At 37.0% G+C, this 21,655-nt stretch overlaps 1 protein-coding gene across 1 annotated transcript in view; it reads left to right on the forward strand.

Annotated features, from left to right (window-relative positions):
- The window catches only part of PLXDC2 (plexin domain containing 2), a 241,017-nt gene that overhangs the window by 150,458 nt on the left and 68,904 nt on the right, over window positions 1-21,655 (forward strand). The window contains exon 5 of the mRNA XM_057383620.1: window positions 18,842-18,964. Within this exon, the coding sequence (XP_057239603.1) occupies window positions 18,842-18,964 (123 nt within the window). The remainder of the gene's footprint in view (window positions 1-18,841; window positions 18,965-21,655) is intronic.

Below are 21,655 nucleotides of genomic sequence, written 5' to 3' on the forward strand. Positions count from 1 at the left end.
TGATTAAAATGAAGGAGCATTTAGACTTGACTCCCCCTTTAACCCATCAACAAAGTGAACACTGTCTGTAAATATTTGTAATGCAATGTGCATTTTTTTGTGGGAAAAGTTTCCATGGTAACACAGCAGAAAATCAATGAAAGAGTTCTGGYGTGATCTAAACACTGCCTCACCTCCAGGTAAACTTTGAAACAGTACAAAAGCAGTACATTATCAGCAAACTGCAGATATTTTGTGTAATTCAGCCAATTGCTTAATTTTTTCAAGGATGACTCTTAACTTCATCCTCTAAGACTGCCCTATTRTATAACTATAGTTCCTCCCACTGTACAATTTAAAAATTAAATTGTTTTTCCCCACAGGGCAGGTGATAACAACTTCAGTAGCCAGGCAGTAAATGCAAAGGACCATGACTGGACTAGTTTAGCAGGTCTGCCAGAGTTTTATTGACTTCGATCCTCATTAAATATTCTGTTTCCTAGTATATCTGTTTGATCTCATTAAACTGCTGAGGCTGGAAAGAGAACTCATGAAATGCTCGTTTATGGTTTCTGAGGCAGATGAGATTTTGAGGCCTGTTGATAAGAAACMAAAAGCAGGTCATGTCTGATGAGCTAAAGAAATGAATTTCCAACAGACCTTCATTCTGAGAAACAGGGTAAGAGAATGACYCCTGCTGAAAGTAAATTATTTATCTCAACCCTGTAAGGTTCTAGATCTCTGGTACCAAAGACTATAAATGTGCTAGTAAATAAAAGGAGCAGGCTTTTGTTGAAGTGCAGCATCAAAATATGTGAGATGGAAGATTTCATCAGCAGAAGACTTAACAGGACAGGAAAATTCACAATAGTTTGTTGTGTGTTTGGTGCCACAGCTAAAGCAGCTTATGTGAGCTTGTAGTTCTGTGCTGTTCTAGCTACTTTTAGTAGCAGGCTTGATATAAGAGGAGAAATAATCTTCGATGTTCTAGAAAAAAAAAATTTAAAAAATTAAACCCCCACTTTTTATGGGGTTTTTAAGACACTGCCAAAATTTTTGTGAAGCATGGAGGCTACAGAACACAAGTAATTGTTAAAATCAAGAGTTACTGTGTTAGGTACAGAATTCCTTGCTCTTTTCCCCTCCAAAAAAACCCTCAATAGAAATAAATAATTAAAATTAGGCACTGAAGTTCAGCAAAATTATTCAAACTCCTGCAGAGAGTCAGTTGCAGAAGAGGTAAAATTCTAACCTGGAAAACTGAAAGCCTGTTTCATGGGGAAAGATACAAAGTGTTGAAAACACACCGCCTTGAGAAAGAAGAGAGGACTTGATTGCAAAAACCAGTGCAAGTGTCTCTGGAAAGAACTGCTCAGATTAAGGAGGATGAGAAAAWAAGAGTTTGAATTGTGATGTGTTGRGAACTGACAGTAAAGKGAAAAWTTATCTCTGAGCAGAAGCGGWTCAGTAGCAGTGAAAAGTCARGATGAAATATTCAATATATGCAACTGAGTAACGAGCTGTACCCTGCAAAGGRCTTAATCTGCAACACTGGAATCTTAAATTCCTTTCTTCAGCAGCAGCAGAAAGGAGAAAAAGCAGGAAGAACTTTGGTAAATCCTGCCAACTTTTATTAAGGTATCAAAAATCAGCTGAGTGCTTTCTCTTCTGGCACCTCATTCAGAAAACATTTGACTGACTATGCATGAGATTAAAGGGCATAGATCCAGTAAAGAGTTGTGCCCAAAATCTGCATGAATTAGATAAGGCAAATATTTTGCACTGTGTTCTTTCTATGTAGTCAATTTTGCTATCTACAATGAATGTGGAGATTTTCCTAAAGGCTCTCTATGAACACACAATGAACGATTCAACTTTCCATACAAAATTTAGACATAATTGTTTAGACCAAAAGATGTCATTTCCCACTGATAATAGCTAGTAAAATTTGAGCGCTTTTTTTGTTGTTTCATTTTGTTTTGTTTTGTTGGTATTTTTGTTGGCTTTTGAAGGGAGGGTTTGAGATTTTTGGGGTTTTTTTGGGGGAGGAGGAGGTGGTTTGGTTTGATTTGGTTTGGTTTGGTTTGGTTTGGTTTGGTTTGGTTTGGTTTGGTTAGTGTTTAATTGTTAAGATACCTAGAAAAACTTCTTGGGTTATACCCTAATTTTTCATTGATTGAAAAAGATTTCATTAGAACTTTTTTGCTAACATGTGAAAGGACAACTTTTGTGAATTAYATTTCACATTACAGGAAAACTAACGTAAATTGTGTTTCACATTACTAACTCAATGGAAATTCAGCCATATCAAAGTAGGATTTGTGTGCACTCTTTCAAGAGAGATGCTTTTCTAAAGATCACATCCATCAAGTCTTAAGTTGTTTCCTGAGTTTGGATGATTCATTATATGTGGTAGTTACACTTTGTCCTCTGCATTTAAAAAAAATAAAAGCATCACCCAGCAGTTGGATTTGGACTTCRCCCAAGAAGAACTCCTGCTAGCTGATAATGGTACTTATTCTACAATGTATGAGTTTTCCCAGTTTACTAATTTGCAGGTCAAGTGAAAGGGTACAATGTGCACATCTCATAAGAAAATTAAATGTGCAAACCATGCAAATGACACATTACCAAATAAAAGCTTAAGTGTAGCTGAAATTGTCACTACAGAAATTTGTTTGACTGCACATCTCTACTTTGAAAGTGAGATATATTGTACTGACAAGAAAATGTGCAAAGAAGTGATGTTTCATTGGAAATGGTGTGCCCATTGTCTGCGCCCTGATCTACACCAAAATCACCGATGTTCTAAAACAATTAGCAAAGGAGAACCAGAAGAAGAAAACAAACCAATGGTAGTAGAAGCAAATGTACAAAACTGTAAAACCTACATATGGACTGATTATTGCCATATGTACAAAATAATTAAAAAAAAAAAAAAAGATAACTTTGGAAAGTGAGATGAAATAAGGAAAAAAAAATCATCTTTATTCTAGAAAGACAGGTAGCACCATCCCTCTGCCTAAAATAACCTGCCACCTTTATCAGATTTTCTGTATTGAGTCTTTTAAATATTTTCTCTGCTCGGTCATTTCAGTAAATACTAAGAAATAAGAGACATATCAGTGGCATTATAGGGTTGTTGACTAGCTGGGAGTAATACATACGTGACAGAAAAGAAGTTTTTACAAGATACCTTTTCCACTTAAAAAGTAGCTATATGATCTGAGCATTACAAATTCTTAATTAAATATAATAGACAAAAGTTTATTTTTGTTATTGTGATTTTTAAAGAAGCATAAGCCTTTGTGCCATGAAATCTCYCTTCTCTCTAAAGGTGTAAGGGAAGATGGAGCAGGAAACAGGCCAAGAGAGATGGAACTCATTTTCAATTAAGGCATATATTTAATTATGTAGTCAGTGAAATGAAGGAGGTAATTCAGAGCATCTAACTCAGCCTTCTTGGATGAAAGCCTGTTTGCCTGTGCAGTAGGATTCCCTGCTCAGAGCAGGCCCCTTCCCCCTCTGCAATCTGGAAACAAGCTGAGAGAACAGCCAGTGCCAAAAATGCCAGGATTTCCTCTCTTGTGCTTAGGTGAATGTATGATTTCCATCTGCCAGAGGTGTAAATAGTATTTTTCTTGAGGTTGGATGGAAGGTCTGGAAGCAGCCTGAGGCAGAAGGGTCCCTAGGCATGGCTGGATCCTGTTTTTCTATGAATCTATTCAGCAAAATGGAAAACACTGTCCATGGCTTTCAGCCACCTGTGCTGCAAGACATATTTGGCTGCCAAGAGGACCATGTGTGAATRTCTCATTAGGGATGAAGATCCATCCTGACTGGGTGCTCCCAGATATCTGCMCCGTCTGTTCAGGTAGTAACTTAAGTGCCTGAAGTTTGAACTTGGACTCCATGTATGGCTGAACAGTAGCTGAGATTCTTCTTCAATGCTATGATAATATTGGTAGGACATAGAGATAGGCATTCCCTTTGCTAGAAAAAATGAGTCGGGGCTAGACTCATACAAGACTATATGTCAAAATCACTAACCATTTTATCTACTGTGAACTCTCTAAATGCTGACTGAACTCAGTAGGTACTGATGGTCCTTTGAGCCTTTGCAGACACACGTCCTTAAATATTTTTATAATTCCCTAAATATAAAAATTCAATATAAAAATATAAAAATTCATCTCCGCAACTRGTAGAATAATCAGCCTGTTAGGGCTTTTCATTTGTTTGTGTTTCCAGCTTTTGCGGAATAACTGAAGCATTACATACTGTCATAAAATGAATGGACTTTGTATTGGTTTCACTGTAAATAATGTGCATGTATTTTATGAAAAATTATTTTCCTGAGTATTTTAAAATCTGCATTGAAATTTAGTTTTTATATTTAACATAAATTGAATAGTTGAGTTCTCTCTTTGTGATTACACGTTGTGAATTCATCAGTCTTATTTCAATGGGTATTTTTAATACCAATTGGTCTTTTTACTCTTTCTGTAGTTTATGTTAAGTGATAAGAATTAAAGAGACATGCCTGCATTTTTTCYGTTGAAAAATGTCTTGGCATTCATTTAAAACAAATTTATAAGCCATTGTTTTCAACCTGGTGAAACTTCAGGARTTTTCAAAAGCTGAAAGTGTGGTGTTATGGTTTCTTAAGAACCAATGTTTTCTGCCACAGAGAAGCATTGYTTGTTGAGTGGTTTAAAGTAACTAGTGTAATAATATGTAATTTTTTTACTGGCTTATTTTGAAGCTGAACATGAACGTTGAACGTATTGATCTTGAATGACCTTGAATGTTAGAGCTTCAAGTTCATAATTTTCATACAATAAGATTTCCTTCTCATGCCTCATCAATGAATCTATGTACTTGCAAATGAAAAGAAAACCTATGTCTCTCCTGTTTTCAGAACCATCTTTCAGTCATTGTTGAAAAGCTTTTTCAGCTGTCTTAGATGTGTAGGCATGTGATTTCAGTTCAGGAAGAGGTGACTAGGTCTTCTTCCTAGACTTGTAAAAAAGGAGAAATCTATCAGATTGCTCTTACTTTATTCTTGCACAAGTAAAAAATTTTGTTAGATGTAATTTAGGCCGAAAATTTTAGAAGGTTGAGAGGGAGTAGGTTACCCCGATGAGAGTTTTAAGTGGAAATTGACAGCTCAAGAGATTTTCAAAGTGACATTTTTCATTCCAAGTTGTGTAGGGCTGGGAGTTCAGAAAGAMTTTGAATTGGCATAAGCCTTCACAGCCAAGAGAAGAAACCCTCCCTGCTAACCCTGCCTGCTAGGTATTCTGGGATGGCAGAAGTGCTTATACGGCAGTTCAGTGAAGTGGGATGATGAAGGATTTCTTCTGGTATTATTGCTGGCTTAGTTTTCTGTTCCTTGGTAGGAGGTATGTGAAAGTAGGTAGAGTGATTGGGATCCGCTTTGGTTGAACGTGGCATTGGATGAGGATGTGAGTTACATCACCTTGATGGGTTTATTAAACAAAATAAAGAACTGAGAAGTTRAATTTCAATAGGAAAGTGGGAGTCTAGTCTTGGAGGCAAAAASACTAATGAATATCATTAGTGACAGATTGGTGACAACCACTTTCAAGGTTATAAACACACAGTGGACTTTTATTTTGGTGCCTGCCCTCTGTACTGTACACAAAGGGAAGGCAGTTCCTGCTCTGCAATGGGGATTTCAAGGCASTTTCCTCAAAAAGATAGGAAAGGGAAAGTTTTCACTTCTGATACCAACCATCATCTTTACAAAGAACTTCAGAGAAAGCAACTAGAGATGGTTCTCTGGTGACTGCTWCTTGGGTTTGGGCACTACCAGAGCAGTCCTGTTTCCACTTTTACTGAGGGCTGCTGCGGAAGGAAAAGCAGCAGAATGAAGTAAAGCAGCTGCCACAACATGGATCTGTACATAACTTCATTCATCCTATGGTACCTCTGTACCAAGTTTTCTTGTGTTAAGAGCTTTGCTGGTCTTAGTTGACATCTTACATTATTTGGYTGACCGCACACAGATAGAATCAATATAATTCACATCAGTCACACTGGCAGAAGTCCTCAGCAGTGATGTTTTTGAGATGTTGTCCATTCTGTATGACTGAGTTTGTGCAAAGAGTAAGAATTTGTAGTTAAGGCTCCTCTCCAAATAGAGGAGGATGGGTAGTGAATAGAGAATTTAGGAACAGAAATATGTTCTTTAAAATCCGTATTGAACTTGTGTCTTATGCAGTGCTTTAGGTGGCAGAAGAAAAGAGCTGATGTGAACAACAGGAAACTGACCCTCCCTGCTTCTAGATAGYTCAGTGCAAATGAGGCAGCAAGCAGCARTGCAGTTCAGGAGAGGCTATCCCTCAGCTCTCTAGTCTGGTATTATCACTGAGCAGTAGATTCAGGGATGATCATAATGGGTTGGGTTGGGTTTGGTTTGGTGGCTTTTTCAATGTATCAGTCCTGWTGATCAGATGTGTCCCAACCATTATTTTCTCTGTCAAAAAGACATATTATTCTATCACTTCGTATGCCAGTGCATATCACACACAAAGTTTGTCTTCTGTCACTTTGCTTGGTCTAGGAAGTTGCATGACATTCTATTTTTTGAAACTCGTTTTTGTCTGATACCGTACAAAGAAGTCAGGATGCATGCAGCAGTAGGTGTGTTAATATCAGTAAAGTCACTGTGCTGCTCTTGGTCATTTGKGGTCTTGCCCTCCTCACCAGCAGTCACTGAGCTCAGGAAGCTGAGCTCTGGCAGTGTCAGCAATCGCTACAACTTCACTACTCGCCGTTGTAGAGATTGAGCTATGTCAGGAGCGTACAGCTGGAGCGGGGTCTGACCCCTACCAGGCTTTCTGAAATGTCTCATAAAATGTTTGTGTGATTAAAAGGATTGCATTACCCTTTGTACTGGCCATCCCTTCTTAACGTTTCCAGATGAATCAAACCTTCAGGAGGCCTTTGCATGTCTTCAGTAACAAAATTTTGGTTACTGCTAGCRATGACTTGCGCTTCATATATTCATAGTACAATTGAAACCGAGAGTAAAAGCTGGTTCTTCCTTGCTTACAAAACATATTTTTGGTCAGAGTTATGACTGCTTTATGTGTTTTCCCATCCACAGTGAATTTTAAAATACTCTAATTATCTCTGAGGACTGGCCATGGCAGCTGAATCCCCAGATCAAAGAGAATGGGCCCACAGTTTTGTGAGCAGATTGTCAAAGCATCAAYAGTACCGATTTTAACCTCTGAAAATTTTCTTTGTTGTTACTTCTTCAAAGTGTATATTAAGGGTGGACATTTGAAATTTTTTTTKATACCTTTTTCCTCATTCCTTGGGAAAGCTCATCAAATCCTGTGGTGATTTTTTTTTCCCTCTGTTGGGAAATATTAATTACCTAATGAGATCATGTACTCTGAGCAAGTAATTATGTTCCTCAAAAATGGAATGTGAGTTGGCATACTGATGGCAACTTGAGAAAGTAGCAGCTTCTGGGGTATAAAGTTTGTAGATGAGGAAAAGTAATAATGAGTTCCCTAATGGAGCCGTGACAGCAGACAGAAGGATGACAAACCATATGTCTGCATTCTCTCAAGGGAAATAAATAGAACTTGCATTATTTTGTTCAAACTGAATGAAATAAAAAAAATTCATCGCTTCTCCATTTTTCCCCTGCTGCCATTGATGACCTGCAACAATGAAAACAACTATGAATTCAGGTGTTAGCTGAAAGCAGTTTTGTTTCTGCACCTGCCTGTGCATGCTTACTGAATGTAATCGTTCAGGAACTTAAAAAAAAAAATAGAATGTGAACAAGACTATATTTGGTTTCTGGGATTTCATGGGATGCAAGATTTTCTTCTTGCATCTTGGTGGTTTAATCCATAGTCTCCATTTTGATATTCATTCAAAAGGAAGTGGTTAAAATGCTCATGGAAAAAACTGTCACCACTCTTCTATCACTGTCATCTGATGCGAAGAGCAGCCTGTTGTGTCCTATCCACAGACTTTTTCCACCAAAGCATGATGAAACAGCCTTCTCCTCATTACAGCTAATGTCTGTCTAAGGTTTTCTACATTAAGACCAGTCTTCCAGCTTTCCTGATGTAACTTTTATCTTCTGGATGAGTGATGATTCAGGGGGCTGCAGTTGAGCTTCACCAGCTCCTAATGTTGAAAGGAAAGAACTTGTTTKCTTTGGGCAGACCCTGAATGGCTTTTTCTTGGCAAATACAATCCAGCCACATCTGATGATTACTTTTACTATGTCTAAACATAATTATGTTGTAACCTGCACTTTGGCTTAGGAGACAGGGATCACTGTTTATGTACTCTGTGATTACATGGCATTTACCACAGATATCCTACTGCTGCTGYAACTTACCATGTGATTAAATGAGCAACATTTATCATCAGAGTGAAGTGTGTGAAGTGTATCATATGCCTTCCATAACATAGAACCTTGTAACTTACATCCTCAGCTTTTTAGAAATTAATTTTTGGTCTAGTTCAGTCTGAAGACATTTTCTGTTTAGTTCTTAGGTCTCTTCCTCCAACAGTCATATTTTAGCTCATCAGATGATTGTTGAAAAACTTATACAAAACACTTTCAATCTCAATCATTTAGAGTTTCTTTCATATCATGTACCAATGCATACTGAGTTTATGAAAGATGATCTTTCCAGTCTTTTSCAAACATCTGCAAGACATGAATCATGTGTTTTCATATCTATTTTTGCTGAGGCACAGAAACATCAAGCCAGTTTGATGTTTCTGTTAGTACATCCTCCCCTGTGCCACAAGGCACCCACCTGGCAGGGGCCATTGTACAATAAAGGGCCCAGGCAATCCGTTGCAGAATATGTGACACTCCACTGATGACTGCCCTTCAACCTGTTAAAAACGTGTCAAAAACCAGCCATGAGGCTAGGCAGAACTATATTTACTAAAGGGCTTTGCAGAGATTGCACACAAATCAGCTTCCTCCTGATGATTTTTTAGGGCTATGATGAGCTTAACTCTGAACACCATATCTGCAGCATAGCCATGGCCTGTTTCCTCACTCTGACCCATATGGAAAAGATGGAAAAGATGGATTATCACAAGCCTGGGACCTTCAGATGGATGGATCAATTCCCTTGTGCTTCTAAACCTGAGCATGCACAGCTCCAAAACAGGCTCACCCCTGCCAAGATTCTTTTTCTTAAAGGAGCACCCATCTTTTCAAAACATCTTGAAATGGTACCAAAGATTTTTCCTTTTTTTATGTCCATAAGAGAAATCATTTCACTCTTCCCTTCAGAGTGCTTATGCACACAGACACAAACACTATTTTAAGATAGAAACCATAAAGCTGTGACTTTTACTTCAGTCTTTCTGTTCAAAGTTGAAGCTAGTATGCTTGCCATGACAGAAACTTGAAATCATCTAGTTTGAACTAGTACTGATTATACTTTTTGTCATTTATTCTTTTTTGTCAGATTATTAAAACCTTGGACTTGGAACTGTGATACAGCACAGGTCCTGTTCTAATAGGACGATAAGGGAAAGTTTTCCCTTTAATTAAAAGAATTCATTTGAAAAGAGAATGTAATTATGCAGTTTGACAGTGATGATTTTCCTGACATCATTATCAGACTTTTTAAAAGTTACTTGCTTTGAAAGAAAGCTTCGTCTTTTTGGATCTGAGTGAATATCTTCCTGTATTAACTGCACTAAGAAATTTTGATCTTCCTATCCCCATTATGTATTACAAAGTTGTGTATGACCATGAAGATAAAGACCATGAAGATCTTTAGTATTAAAATTTTATAAAAACTGAAGCATCATAAAGCAGCACTTTTTACAAGCAATATCTCTCTTTATGAAAGGAAAATTGGTCTGTTTTCCTATGTGTTCACAGAACTTTTTTTGTGGGCTTTARATTACAAATCAATGCAGTGCTTTCACATAATGAAAATTGTTTTAATGCAAACTAATGCAGCAAAAGAGAGGAAACACAAGGGAATTACTGATGATACCAAAGCTAATGTGATTTAATTCTCAAATTCTAAACAGAAACTAATATATTCTAGTTTTTCCCCACCTAGATTTTTGCSTGTTCTCTGTTTTGTTCTGCTCATGTTGCTCTAAGCCAGATGTTTCCATAGATTAGCTCTGCAACTGAAAAATATAGCCCAAAATGATTGTGAGGTTAAGAATGGACAAGACCAAAATTGTCTCAACTTCAAGATACAATGTCTGTTACAAATCTGGTTGAGTATTGTTGGCCATGSTTGCTGTCTGTTCCTCACCACACCAGCCACCCTCGCTGCCTACGCAACATTTGTCCACTGCACCAAGAGATAGACCCGCAAATCTTAATCTGATCTTAATCAAAAAGGTCTGGTTTGGGGTTTATTTAGTCTTGACTCAGGGTAGAGGTTCCTCATTCAAAGCATTGTCTGCCACAAATTTCTAAGATTGAAAATAAATTAGTGAAATTTGATGAGTGGTGTATCCAGCCCTGGGCATCAGGCTCAATCAACAGAAAGGGGCACAGTTGGGTTCTTTTCCCTTGCAGTGGCTGCGTTAGAGGGGCCCTCTTGGGAGGGATGCAGAGTTGAACAAGAGAACGGGATAATGCACTCAAACTCACACAACCTTTAACTGAGCAATGCACATGGGCAAGAAYCACTTTCTGAGCAGACAAACAGTTTTCCTCTCCTGAAGCCCAAGTTGCACATGGACATTTATCAGCTTCCCTCTCACTGTTTTGAGCTGTATATTCACTGCTGAGTAGTTCTGCCTGAGGCAAACCCACGCTGCCTCACCTCTTTGAACTCTGCATCCAACACAAACAAATGTGGTGGGAGAGCAAGGAGTCAGCCAGCACGTAGTTGTGGCAGGATGTTGACAGTAGAGGAACACTGAGCTAAATCCCCTTCTGAAAAGATTCCTTATGGAATAAAAACCATCATCATTACATGCTATTTCAGTGTTGTTTTYTGATGTATATATGTGAAATGTAATATAATGGTGTCTGAAACTTCTCTAAAGTTGCATGTTAGCCTCTGCAGTCTTCCCTGAGATGCTGTGTGCTGTTGTTTTACRTGAAATTAAATATTATACATAGGATTAGTTTAAATATTTTATGRAAGATTATAAGAGGCAATGCAATAGCATTATATAATGGGTGTGGAATTAATCTCTACATAAAAACCCCAAAGCTGTTTTTCAGATAACATTGATTCATCSCAGTACCTAGACATTCACCAAACTTTCTTCATGTTTTGCACAAATTTTAAGCAGACTTTTTAAAATTTTGAAAATATTCTTTYTGTCTTCTGCAACCTTGTTGTTTTAGATTTCTGCAGAAGGAATGACAATCCAGTTTGATGGCACTCAGCATTGTCTAGACCCTATTATTCTTTTCCTTACTGAATTTTTTGAAACATTGAAGAATAATGATTTCATCATAACCCRAAAGTCTTTCATTTTTAAAAAATTCCTGTGATTCAAATTCCCTGTGATTTATCAGGTAAGAAAGAACTTTAAAAGTTAGATGGAAGAGAGAAGAGAATAAGCAGAGCAAGCAGAAGAGCTTATGAGAGTTATATTTATTAGACTCTCTGGCAATATAGGAGGAGAGAGACAGCAGCAAAAGAAAAAAAAATCAGCACTGATATTACAACAGTTTGATTCAAAGATGAACCCCATTATATTAAATGTCTTCAAACATTAAAAGACCATACAAGAACCATCCAGTACCATCCAAACTTTTTTATTGATGACAAGATCTGTTCAGGCATAAAGATGTTTTACCCAACCAGTGGAATAGACACTTATATCAGCAAGAGACTGCAAAATTAGATTTCCCCCTAGCAGCAGCTCTATTCAACCTCTTCCAAGGATTCAGCAGCGCCGAAGTTACTGCAATGACACAGCTGCTAAGATATTTGTCCCAAGTGAGATAATCCTCTCGTCAATCTCTTTTCTCTGGTTCCAGCCTGTCTAGGAACTGTTGGTCTTTGTTTGTTTGGCTGAAGCTGAGAGGCACTTGGGAGCTATCGCATGGTGGTGTCTCAGCGAGTAGATAATGTGTTGCATGCCTCTGTCCAAGAATTTTCTCTAAGGAAGTGTGCAAATGGTCAGAGAGGAACAGATACAAATCATTAGACATTAAATAACATTTGGCTTTCTTTCTCCTGATGTTGAGAGCTTTGCAATTTAGAGTCATTAAAAGTATGTGAGCAGATACTTTGGTWACAATTATATTTGCAAGTTCTCTGAAGTTCATCTCTCCTTACTTAAAAGTCCTCTTGCTTCCAGAGTCCACCCAGTGGTATCGAACAGTCCCCTGATAGGGGCACGTCCAAAGGAAAACATCTACTGGAAGAGTTTCATGATATGTTATCCCATAAATTCCTGCACTGAGCTGAATAGGATATTAATCAGAATGGGTTGTGTTCTGCTGGATCACATACTTTTCACAAAGAAACTATAGCAAACTACAGCAAACTGGAAAACTTACTGACATTTACTCAATGTCACACATTGCACGTTCTCAAATTTTCCAGATAATGCTTGCTTTAAGTATTAACAAAGCAGCAGAAAAAAATAATGGTGAAAAACTAATTTTCTGGCCTTTAAATATCTACATAAGATAACACAGAAGTACAGAGAAGAGTAAGAGAATTGTGGGTAGCTTTTCTTTTTACTCTCATGCACAGACTCACAAGAAGACCTTGTAAGGTTATGCAATTAAGAAACACTGTTATGCTCGTGCCTTCTGGGGTTTAGCTTTCAGATAGCCCACYTTTCAGGCCAAAAGAAGAAATGGTTTAGACATTCAATCTAGTCAAGGAAAAGTAAAGGAAAAAAAAAATGTATAATCTCTCTAATTCATTTTTCCCAAAAGGCTGGGCAAAAATCATAAAATAGCGTGAGAGATTGGTTCATTTTACACTGATCTTGAAAGCTCATTAAGGTATTTAACTTTCATGGATTGTCTGAGGGATCTGGAGTTGCTGTTATCCTTTTGTTTAATTACACTGTAATCTTCATGCAATTACAGTGATGATAACTGTCTTCCACAGACATAACAATAAATTAGCCATCTGGGGATAAATGACATTACTTAAAGCTTACTTCACTGAAATATCAAAGAAAAATTAATATGGCTATATAGGACAAGGCGTGAAAGTAAATTGCGTTATCTGTTTCTAGAATTCAGGATTCCAATRTATTTTAGGGGCTTAATAGCGTAACATATTCTTGAATTTGCTTCGTAAAGACATAGTTGGTGGAGAAATACCAGGAAAAGCACAGGGAAAGCACATTTCAGTATAGCTGAAAAAGATACATTGCAAAGTTTTCTGGGCTATGCTTTATACACCTGTGCAATACTTGTCATCTTTGACAAATAAATACATGAGCAACACTACTCCTGATGTTTTATTYACCCATATCTTGCCRTCTTTCCATTGGATGTAAATGTCTMTTTTGGATCCTTGTGTAGTTTATTTCCGAAAACAAGAATAGATTCATCAAGTTTTTACTGTTACTACTGAAGAGAAAAAAAAGAATGCAAGATARAAATGTTGTATGTCAGAAACAGTGAAATGTAAAACAAGAAACATCCTGAAAATAATATGCAAGTCAAAATTCTTAGCAGCATGAATCAAAGGAATTACAAAAAATCCTACATYCCACTGGACTTTCAACAAAACTTTCAGCACACTGGATCAATTCAATTATAAATTTTATGTGCTTTTTTATGAAAACAATGGTGTGGCTATTTGAAGGTATAATTTCACATCACCTTATTTTGCTGCTGTTGCTTAGTAGCAGCMGACACAATGAAGTTTTTTCTCTCTCATTTTCTTTTTGCTGGAACATTTTTTCCATTTTAGAAGACAAAAGGTATTATATAGTGTGAGTAACCTGACCTGGGCAAGAACTACTAGTTACTAAGGTAAGACTAGTACATTAGGTGTTGTTTCAGCTGCAACTTTCCACCTATCTTCTACTAGAAAATCACTAATCAAAAAAATAAAATTTTAAAACTCTTGACAAGATACAAGAAATGCCAGTATTTCAGGTAAATAATGCTATTTTTGCATAATAGATAAAATAGTTCATACACAAAATCAAATATGACATAATTTATATATAAACAAACAAAATATTGGGTTGTTTAAGGTTGTGTTAGGRGTTGTGGTAACATTTAGTTAGTGGCGGGACTGCCTCTGCAGAAGGAGGTGAGGGACTGTCCCTTACCAGACAGAGACAGATCCACTGCAGGAGACAGCTGAGCCCTTGAACCACTCTGGTGGCACCTCTAGGGGAGCTTATTTAAGAAATGGAAAAGAATGTGGCACCTCAGTGTCAGGAGTGAGGAAAAATGCATGAGGAAATAAACACCAAGGAGAGAAAAGAAGAGGGAAGAGATTGTTCAGGCACCAAAGCATCTGTGGAGGAGACCAGGCTGGAGCAGATATTTCTTTGCAGGCCACACTGAAGGAGATATCCACCCTGCAGCCTGTGGTGGACCCAGCACTGGAGAGGTAGAAATGTCCTGGAGGAACCATGGGCTGTGGAGGACTCAGTCTGGAGCAGGTTTATCCTAAAGGACTGCAGCCCATGGGGGAGATCTACAATGGAATAGGAAATAAATGAGAGAAGAAAGGAGTGGTACAGATGAAGTGTTGTGAACAGACCACAAGTCACATTCCCCACCCCCCTGCACTGCTTAATGGAGAGGAGGAGGTGGAGGAGTCAGGAATAAAGGAGTGACACTGACTAAGCCTGGGAAAAAGGGAGGGGTAGAGGGAAGGTGTTTTAATCTGTCTTCCTTTCTCTATATGCAAACCTGTTTTATMTGGCAGCAAATTAAATTAACTTTCCCCAAGTCAATTCTTTCTTGTCCATCACAGTAACTGGCAAATGCTCTCCCTGTTTATATCTGGACACACACCTTTTTTCATTTTGTTTAGTCCCCTCATCCTGCTGAGGAAGGGCTGTGAGAGAGCAGCTGGGTGAGCATGTGGCAGATGGCAAAAGTCAACCCACCACAGAGAGAGACTAGGGTTTATCTTACAAGTTAGATATCAACTAGTTTAAAAATTATTATCAACCTAGATTTTTTTTTTTCTATTTTTTCGTGTTGTCTGCATGTCACATATCCTACCGTCTCTTTATACACACAGTAGCAGCTTCAAAAGACTCATTGCCTGTGCTCACCAAAAGACTCAATGCCCTTGAAACTATATTTTGTGATTCTGTTGGCAAATATTGTCAGAAACTTCTAAGTGATACCGAGTTTGTGCAGAGCTAGGAGTATAAAAAAGAAATCACAGAAATCTTACGTGAAGAGTGTTTTAACCTTGTACATTATATTTTCTTTGTAAAACGTTAGTATGCAACAGATAAGAAGCATATTTTGGAATGGGTAACTTCAGTCATGAAAATGCATTTTTAAATCAAGTCAGGGTCCTACATCAAGTGGAACTGTGCTTTCACGCATAAGTGGTTGTATTTTTTTCCCCTCTTTGTGTGAGTGTAAATTTGTACACTGTGAGAACCAGGAGTATACTCTTCTTGATTTACAAGTATTAGTTTGGCCTTAGTTTTAGTTAAATTTATATGTAGATATTAAACTTACAAAATGCAGAGCACTTTTCCCTATTTGTCTTCATTCCAGTATTTAGGAGCATAATATGCTTCTAGGTATAGTACTTGCAGAGAGTTTTGGAAAAGAGCTCTCCCAATGCCTCCCACAAAGGAGAGATTAAGTGGTTCAGGAAACTGCAGGTCTGAAAAATTYTTCCTTGACTAAGTGAATCAACCATGATCATTAAGCATTGTCAGAAAATTAGGTCACAGATAATRTAAGCCAATTTTCTGCAGAATTCCATTCAGGAATAAGTTAATTTAACACTTGCTTTTTTCATGTTGTAGTTGCAATGATAAAATGTCCATGGTCAACAGTGGCTTCATCTTTTAAATCTTTAGGATGATTTGAAATGACTTTGTGTTTCTTTTCAAGCTGTTCCAATGCATGACTGGAGTTCTCATTAGAGTGATCTTCATGCAAGGCCTGCCTGCTTCCCAGCTATCATCCACCTCCTGCTTTCCATTTTTGTCTATAGTAGAGCTGCATCCGGCAARCACTGGCAAACACGCTCTGTGGTTACTAATTACTTGGGCTGATTTACTTAGTTRTGTGTTCCAGCACAATTAAGTCCTTTCTTTTCCTATTGTATCCACCTCATTATTAGTAATAATCGTGACATTTATACTGTAAGTGGGATGAAAGCATGAAAGGAAAACTTTGTAAGTGTAGGATCATTGTGAAAGGGATGAATTGGTACTGAACTGTGAAGACGAATTATGACATGTGAATATGGATTCAAAGGTTTTGTTTGTATTGTCTTCAAARTATTTTTTGAGGAATGGTTTCAAGGTCATAGACCTACCCACAACTGTGTTAAAATATGTGTGCCCATGTCCACGGGAATAATAAGCAGCACATAATATGAAATATACTTCTGTGAAATAATACCTATTAARAATGTCTAAATAAGCATAAGGGATTATTTATCAAAGGAATGACAGTTTAGAAGCAAACAACAATAAGCAGGAAATAGTGAAAATGCTTTTCAGGGACTTTACTTTGACAAGACAGTTAGCTATCCTGAAGTGAGTAGYAGAGTAAAACTAGCCCCACTTGTATACTTTGAAAGTTCATATTTGTAAATGACTCATAAATATATGTGGGCAGATTCTTTTTTTAAACTGATGCTTCTCTCCCTAAAATTWCTAGAAGAGAAAAGTGCTGTTTAGATATTCAGTTGGAGGGATCTCCCCCCCTCTGTCCCCTTCTGCCCCGACTAAAAAAAAAGGTTTAGTTTTATCCTAAGAATTAATTTAGTAGTTAGGAAGTGTCCAGATTCTAAAATACTGTGTCTTTTGAATACATTATGTTTTAAATGAAGAAAAAAAACCAGCTCTGTTTCTAGCTCACCTCTTTGTCAAATGCCAAATCTTTGCAACTGGATCTTTTGTTGTATTTTCCCCACTTTTCACTTTTTCYTAGGTCTCCTATCACTGCCACATGAGTTGACTTCACAGAATTGTTCACAGAATTACGTTAACTATAAGCAGCCATGCAGGAGAATTATTCCAGAGAACCACCTTGTTTCTTTATCTGTTTTTAGCATCTTATGGCTTCTAGAACCAGTTCMATGAGCAGTTGTCAAGCATTTAATTATGTATTTCAGGAGACTACAGGAGTAGAAGGATGCCTAAAGCACATCAGAAATTTATTTTTTCATGCACTCAGAGAGTCCCTATGTCATATCAAGCAAGTCTGTTAATGAATCCTCTCGTCTCACAGTGGTTAGGATGGAGATATTGTTATGAAAGCGAGGTTGAACACTAATAGTTTTTAATATTAAATATTAACAGCAGTTTTAATCAGGTTTGTGTTTGGTTCTGGAATTTCACAATCATGTTTTAGAATTAGATATATTGGCTCCTTCATCATATATTGTATTGTCATGGTACTAAATGTAAGAAGAAAGGAACTCTTGGGCTTGGCAGTGAAAGGTGGTGTAGAGGAAAAGAGATTGAAAATGAAAAAAATAAACCAGCATAAATACTATTGAAATTAGTACTACAGTTTGCCAGTAAGGAATTATATTTCTTTAATATGTCTTTCTAATAAAATTTTTCATGTTAGAAAATTTTCAGCTTTAATATTATTCTTGTTGTTGGGATATTTGCTGTTGGAAAAAAAAAAAAGCAAAAACATTATAAGGTACCATCTGGTAGATATTTTAGGAGGAGAGGTAATATGCAAACCTTAGTTTTGAAGATCTRCCTGCAGCTCAAATCAGCTTAAAAGCAAAAGGTAACAAAAAGACTCATTCTAGGGCGATGGGAGTTATTAAGTCAAGTTTTGGTCTGGGGCACCTAAAATAATTAGTTCCATTAGACAGTTGGAGTGGAGCTGGCAAACCTAAACAATGCAGGTTTATTTGTAGACTATTAATAGTTTAAAATAGAAGATTCTTGCAATTAAAATACACTGATTTCTGCTTTGAGGAAAACTGCAGGTTTACTGTATTCACCGTAGATAACTGTTCTTCTTTCAAAGGAAGGACTCCAATTCCAGACCAGTAAGAGGTCTGGGATGAGCACTTCAGTTGAAAGAAGCCCACTATTGATCTGTGGAGCACTGTCTACTCAGGGATGAATAGGACAGACTAGTGAGACCTGACACTGCAGAGAATGAAGTAGAAATGTCACTTGCCTTATAATCCTGAAAAAGTGCTGTCTGTTCCACTCTTCATCTGACTTTTTTATTTTTTGAAAGGTTGTCACYTCTTGTCTGAAACAGTCTCTTATGCTGTGTCACTAAAATATGAAAGAGGGTTATACTAACTTTTAAAGGGGTCACAAATTGCTTAAGCAAAACAAACTACAGATTGCTGGAAAGGATGGAAGAAAGTACTATGGAATATTCCTGGTGGTAAATGGCTTTTTTTCATAGTGCCACATAGTTGCATTTTGCCCTTAACTGGAGTTATTCTTCTTTGAGTTTTCACTGCTTTTTTTCTGTGCAAGAATTTCTTGAACTGTTTGTTCCATTATTCATTTTGGATCCTGCTTTTCTGGCAGCCATCGCAGATGTTTTTCTGAAATCTGAGCTCTTCTTTAATTCACTATAAAATTTGTGGTGGGATTAATATCTCTCAGATGACCTTTTAATGCTCTGGCAATGCCTAACTCAACCTGCCATTCTATTAAAWCTTTTCAGAATTTAATGAAATGGTCTCAATTTTTTATTTATTTTTTGTTGTAGGTTTCATATATACTGGAGAAGTTGTGCATCGAATGCTAACAGCTACTCAATATATTGCACCCTTAATGGCAAATTTTGACCCCAGTGTGTCAAGAAATTCAACAGTCAGATACTTTGATAATGGTATGTAGCTGTCACTGATAAATAAATGTCTGTATCCCTTGGCTCTTCCTATTTTCCTAATAATTATTTTTGAAGGAAACATTGAGGATTTTTTAAATTTTTGKTTTGTATTCTTTTTAATTTATAGGCTGTCTAAAGCATGTGGCTAGACATCTATAAATAGTGATTAATTTAGAACACAATAAAGAGTCATGAATTYGTTTTCTTAATTGAGTAGATATCTTCTGGATGTTGAAGTATATAAACTGAAACAAGCAATGTGTTTTACCAGTTTAAAAAGGAAAAAAAATCTGTCTTATATAACAGTGTAAATTCCTGTTACTTCAAAATATATATAGTGAGTACCATCTGCCCACTACCTAAAATAAAAACAGCATTTGTGGAGTGCTATASCAAGAATACACAGAAGCAGGGCAGGGATAAGGTTAATAAACCTGTCAATGACTAAGTGTTCATGGAGTCCCAGAATTGGAATCCAATACACTCATCTACTTCATGAGTTCTCAACAGTTCCTTGTAAAAAAGATTGAAAGAGGAAAAGGCAAGCTGCAGTGTTGTTCTTGAAGCTCTGTAAGAAGTTTCAAAGCCCTYGAATGTGGGGATATTTTTCTCTTGAAGTTGGTTGTAATCAATATTTTAGAAATATAGTCTGTGTGCTTAAAAGGCATCTTGTGCCTCACCTCAGTCATTTACTGATCAACTGCAGTGGCAGTTAAAAATTAGAGAGWTTAGCATCATGACTTAATACCATGAGATCCATGACTTCTAAATCACCCTGGATGATTTTATGTTTGTTTGTTTTATAATTTTGGCACACGCACCTGTACCATTTTATGTATGCTTATTTATAGTGAATTTGAGCAAATGTTCAAATGATCAAAAACATTTCATATTTCCAATATTATTTTTTATTCTTTAAATCAGTTATCAAAATGTATTCTATAGCTTTTACACCTAGTCATAACCTTTCCTTACAATCTAGTCATTGCAATGTTTGTTTGTTAAAAATCCAGTAAAATACTTACATGAGCAAATCCTACTCCTTGCAAGAAGACTTTTGAAACAGAAAATAYATAATTTTTACTCTGTAAATTATTTAACATTATGGCCAAAGATTTGTYGTCTTTACTTAAATAATCTGAGGATTCTGGAGAAGATGTTGCTAATTCTCATTGTARACTGAGACTTCCTGACTTCCAGTCTTCACAGCACTGTATCCCACTGTATCCCATGGCTTCCACGACAAGGTGGAACAGTTCTTTTGAGATTTTGGATTCCTCTTCATGTGTAATGCATCATCTTTTGAGCTCCATGCACTTTAGAACAAAGAACTTTCTATCTTTTACAYAAGTAAAAAGGAACTGAGCAGATTTGTGACTTCAGCACCTTATTTCTTACTCATCCGTGCTCTGTCCCCATGAGTAATTGCTCCTCTGCAGAGCAGCATCTGTAGTGAGCAAGCACAGAATGTGGGGATCCATCAAAGTCYCACTGATGTACCCCACTGAAAGGAACTTAGGTGCACACAAATCTGCCTAAAAGCCTCTGGAATGAGATGACATTTGGATGGCAGCTGATTTCCATTTTAGCTTGGGGTTCTGAGGTGCACATAGGTCTGAAGTACTCAGTGTCTGACTAGAGGAAATTCTGGCTAATTTTGCTCTCATAATTTTAGAAGCTACTTTGCATTTAGAATTAAATTTCATACAATCAAATAAATMTTCAGAAAGTAGTTAATGAAGTGGTCACAAAGGAAAAAAAATGCACTGTGTGCACAATTAATGAGTATCTACTATATAGAAATACACAAGRGGCAATAAAGTGTTGGGCTTAGAGCAGTGTGGGCCCAAAATTTGCATGCTGATAATTTCATGACAGCCCCTGTCAAGATATGCCCATGACAGTTACAGCACAGAAGATCTGTAACAAAAGATTTTTCAAGGATATTTCAAAAATATATTGAGCTGAATATGTTATGACCCATCACAAACATTCCAGGAAGAAAGGAAATTAAAGTGYGAATCAAAGCACGTAGCTCCCATTACTGCCAAAAAGAGAAGTTGTTGAGGAAGTCATATAAAGATGAAAATGTTATTTTCAGTAAACACAGTTTTGGGGATATGTCTTTCGACATCTGTAAAACATGCTCACAGGGTATACAAGTTGCTTGAGGTATATTTTTAGTGTGGTAAGTGGATATTCAGTCAGTGAACTCCCATGAATATCAACAAGGCTCWTGGAACTAAATCTCTGCATACCAGACTCAATATTTACCCTGTCTATGAATTCTTAGTGAGTTTGATTTAAACTATATTTATTGCCAACACCTAATATTTTTCAATTTGCAGAACATCAGCAAGGGCTTGCACCATGCAGGAAAAACAATAATGCTATTTAATTAATGCATAGTTAATGGAAAAATCTGAATTCTTGAAACAATAACTTGTACTAAGCAGGGAATGCTATTAGCACTTCACATTTCAAAGTTGACAGGATTTATGTATTTAGTTAAAGAAAGCTGCTGCAGAGTCATGGTAATGGCAGCAAACCTGAACTGCTGGATCCTGCCTTTAATRGTTGTTGATTTCTTGTGCAATTTCAAGCAAGTAACTTGGCCACTCTTGCTTTAGCAGTAGTTGAGGTGCTTGTGTGGCAGTATGGTGTCTATATTYAAGAGGATTTCACTTGCAA

The sequence above is a fragment of the Malurus melanocephalus genome, unplaced genomic scaffold (genome assembly GCF_030028575.1).
Source record: "Malurus melanocephalus ecotype Western Australia unplaced genomic scaffold, MMel_1.1 scaffold_14, whole genome shotgun sequence".
Lineage (NCBI taxonomy): Eukaryota > Metazoa > Chordata > Aves > Passeriformes > Maluridae > Malurus > Malurus melanocephalus.